This window comes from Ctenocephalides felis, unplaced genomic scaffold (genome assembly GCF_003426905.1).
Source record: "Ctenocephalides felis isolate EL2017-DRISC unplaced genomic scaffold, ASM342690v1 CF-g0.4_SCAFFOLD_03684, whole genome shotgun sequence".
Classification (NCBI taxonomy): domain Eukaryota; kingdom Metazoa; phylum Arthropoda; class Insecta; order Siphonaptera; family Pulicidae; genus Ctenocephalides; species Ctenocephalides felis.
In genome coordinates, this window is record NW_020539838.1 from 12,170 (window position 1) to 16,386 (window position 4,217).

A 4,217-nucleotide genomic window follows, 5' to 3' on the forward strand; every position below is an offset into this window, starting at 1 on the left:
ATTTATGATTTTACAAGATATTTTTCATTATAGGAGATTCCAAGTTTTTATCCTGAACATCATGCTTGTTCATCTATTATCCTGAGTATCTTTTAAGTTTAATTCTTGCAGTGGACTACTTCCAACGCAGACTTTAGGAGTACCTTTAACTGGACCTTTTACAGTTTCACAGTTACAGTTTCACTCTCATTGATGAAATAGATTTGAAACAATCTGCGACATCTTGAATAAGTAATAAGGAGGAGGAAATATCTGAGAAATGTCATTCTCACTAATGAAATATCTGAGAAATGTATCATTATACTAATGATGTAAAAGCAAGTTGCCATTGTTTGTTGAGAAGAAGTGAACTGACAGGTAAATGTTTGGGGACTAGCTTTGTTACATATAATATTCTTTTATTGTCTTTTTATCAAATCAAGTATTTCACGTAAATGATCTTTATAGAATGTTGTGTAATGCAATGCAAGTATGTCCATTTATTTATTAGATTCAAAATGTAATTGATAGTAATTAAGTTAATTATTATTATTTAGTTAGTAATAAAGTTATGGCAATTAAAATTGTATTGAGTTTCGAAACTGTATAAATCATTATTATCATATTATAAGAGCTTATGGAATAATTTATATTTTCAGCTCGTTTTAAGTATAAATTGAAATCAAATATTTATTAATGAGCTAAAATAATTTCATAAACAAGTTTAACTGAAATAAATTATATTTTCAAGCAAATTTATTAATTTGAAAAAATATACTTTATATTACAACACTTCATAATTTTGTAGATGAAATTTCTGTTTGAATTTCGCGCTTCAAAGTATAAGATGGGAAGATTTTGCTAACTTCAATTGCTTCAAATGTCAAGAGATTTTTGTTAATGAACTTGAGCTCGCGGTAATTAAGAGTTTTTAATTACATCCTTGATTAGTTTTAATTAAATTGTACATCAAATCGTTTAATTAAATCTGTAGATCAATCTGACATAAAAAATATATCGTGCAACATTTGTAAAAAGTTAAAAAATGGATATGTGGGAAATGTGTAGGTGCACCTTGAATAGTAATAATTATCTCTTTCAGGACCCCCATTTCGAATCAATATTATAATTAAACCTTTTACTTTCAGTGCTGATGTATCCTTTATCTATATATATATGCAATTAGCAATTGTATAATTTATATATGAATATGTATACTTTTGTAGGTTATGGTAGCACATTTCCACATATCTATTTATTCAATTTTAAGTTCACAAAAGTCTCTAATGTAAGTCGTGTCTTGTGTGTTTTGTAGAGAATTTACTCGGACAATTGTAAAATGTCAAATAGACTTGTAAAAGACAAAGTTATGTAGTGGTTCTAAAGTAGTGATATTGTGTCGAGTACTTGAGATTTCTGGCAGATGCTCCAGAGGTGGTTCCAGTAATGACCCAATGTTTTGGGAGCTGCTGCAGAGGATATTTAACAATGTAAGTGCAAAGCATGTTTTATACATAGCGAGTCAAAGAATATTTTTCTAGAATTATATACAGGTATTTATCGTACTATATCTGTTGCACCTGTAGTGTTTTCAATATTGATATATTATATATATATATATATATATATATATATATATATATATATATAGATATATATATATATATTAAGTTTTCTTAATTTTGAATTTAAAGCAGTCAAATGATTTTGAAAATCTTTACTTCAACACAATATTGTTTGTCATCTTTAGTGAAACTATAATTTCATAGAAATAGAAATTATAAAAAGGTATTACTTTTAATTTATGTTCTGAAGGGAGTTTACAATTATTGACCGAGTTTGTGTTACATGCTACTTTTTATGTTTATAACAATAATATTTCTTATTAATTATGTATTTAATGCTTGTTTTTCATATGAAATGAAAACTTTGTTATTCAATATCATTTATAAAGTAGTCTGTATATATTTTAGTGGAATATTTCTGGCTCGTGCATTATCTAGTATATACAGTATATATAGTATATACATATATCTGCTGAAAATATAGTTTATATCATAATATTCGAGTCAATATCATTTTTTACATAGTATACCTTATACAATCTATTTTTTGTTTATTCAACAACAACTATTGTGCGAATAAAAGATTTTAAATTAATTTGGCAGACATATGTGTAAAAGACTTAAGTTCTTATTTAATTTGTTATGGGGAAAACATGCTGATTCAGTTTTTTTTATTTATTTATTCAACTGCATTTTATACTTGTTTTAAATAGAGAAAAGTTTCTATTTCTCTTATGTATCAAAGATGCTAAATAATCATAATAATATTCCACCAGAGATTCTTTTGCTCTATAAATAACACTATGAACTGATTTTGTATGGAATTCAGAATTTTTATATGAATATTAAATTTTTGCTACCAAGTTATTAGTTAACTAATACTGCTTTTTGTGGGCATCGATTACTTTTTGCTGAAGGGGTCCTAGCATCCTTCCTTAGGTAACTCCTAAATTGATGGTATTTTGTTACAATTTACAAATTTACTTTGTTACAAATTACAAATTTACTTTGTTACAAAATCTCTTTTTTATCACACTTGTTCATTGTTATACAGAAAAAATATTTGTATTTGAATTTGACATTTCCAGTATCAAGAATCATGTGTTTTTCCCTGTAGCGACTGCATGTACATTCTTTTTTATGGATAACATGATTGTTGGTTTTGATCAAAAACAATATTTTACTGTGCAGCTTTTAAAAGTTTAAATTTATTTAATTATATTGCTGCATAGCTAAATGATAGATTTTTATTCTTTTATTGATAAAAACATTTTTGATCAAGACATGCAATCAAAGTTTCAAAGAGTTGACTTGAATGATTAGACAAAACATAATTTTGTTAACAAGTTTATTATTCGATTCAAGTTGTAAAAATTATTTAACTCGATTTCTAAAGGATAACGATCAGATTTAAACAGTTTTGAAGTAGTTAAGATTTACATTTGAATATTTTCTATTATTTCATTTTACAAGTTTTATTAAATTTCTTTTTGGCTTTTTCCAATAATTTGTATATTATTCAAGTCAGCTATATTTGTTTTTTTGTCTCGATTAATTGTAAAGGTTTCACATGTTTTATCAAGTCGTATAAACGATTTTAATTCGATTAATATGATTTCATTTCATCGATTAATTAAATAATTCTCTCGAATAATTTTTTTAAGTCCAAATTTTTTGATTATAATTCTTTCGAATAATTTTTATTTTCTAAGTTCTTTCAGATAATTTTTTTTTCTAAGTCCAAATTTTCTGAAACCTTTTCAATTAAGACAGACGTGTTATTTATGCATGCTGTATTATCCCAAAGCCAACATTCGAATGAATGAGGCTCACATTGAATATTTCACAACGAGAAAATTTTATTGGGACAAAGTTAAAAATTTTAACTAAGTCCCAGTAATTTTTTCTCGTTGTGAAAATTTCAACGTTGACCTCATTTCATTCGAGTGTTGGCTTTGGGAATTGGTGTGAGGGAACACTAAAAAACATAAAAAAGTTTCAGCATTGAACAGAAAAGAGAAAAATTCATCTGGGACTTAGGGGGGTTTTTTTAGGTTCCTCCACCTCCCCTTCCCCTCCTCCTTCCCCTTCTTTTCCCATTTTTTTCCTTTTTTTTCATTTTTTTTCATTTTTTTTCATTTTTTTTTCATGTTGTGGTTTTTCGGTAGATTTTTGGATTCGGCATGCATCTTCCGCAATGTGTCTCCCTGCGTGTGAGCTCTTGTATCATGGACCTCAGGTTAACCATCACTTCGTGTGTTCGTATCAGGATCTCTCTCTGCGCCTGCCACCAGCCAGCCACCAGCACTGCTCCATTTTTTCAGCCTCAGAGTTCGTCGTCGTTGCCTTCAACTGGATTCGATCCGGCTCGCCTTGTGCCGCCTGCCTCCAGAGTGATTTCACCGAGTATGCGGTCACTTAAACCGCTCGGCTATTTGAATTATTGATGATAAAAGTTATTTTCATTCTCATATTGTATTAATATTGAAATTTAATAAAGAATATGTATCATACACATCTCTCTTATTCATCATCTGCCTCTACCCCTCTCTTTCCCCAGTTCTTCCTCTACCATCGTCATCTCTGTCTTTATGTATCTCTCTTACAGTCAAGTGCGAAACTTGAGTTTTTGGTTTTTCAGAAATATTCTAAGTGTCAAGGTCGAAATGCGAC

The 4,217-nt window shown here is 28.4% G+C and overlaps 1 protein-coding gene across 1 annotated transcript; it reads left to right on the top strand.

The window, feature by feature from the left end:
- Positions 1-1,326: 1,326 nt before the first annotated feature.
- LOC113390855 lies at positions 1,327-3,991 on the top strand. Its single transcript, XM_026626927.1, has 2 exons — positions 1,327-1,469; positions 3,713-3,991. The coding sequence occupies exons 1-2, from the start codon at positions 1,434-1,436 to the stop codon at positions 3,989-3,991; spliced, it is 315 nt and encodes a 104-aa protein (XP_026482712.1). The 5' UTR covers positions 1,327-1,433.
- Positions 3,992-4,217: the final 226 nt, after the last annotated feature.

Coding starts and splice junctions, on each gene's coding strand:
- LOC113390855 (XM_026626927.1), top strand. CDS start 1,434: ATGTTTTGGGAGCTGCTGCAGAGGATATTTAACAAT. Junction 1,470..3,712: donor TGCAGAGGATATTTAACAAT/GTAAGTGCAAAG, acceptor GTTTTTCGGTAG/ATTTTTGGATTCGGCATGCA.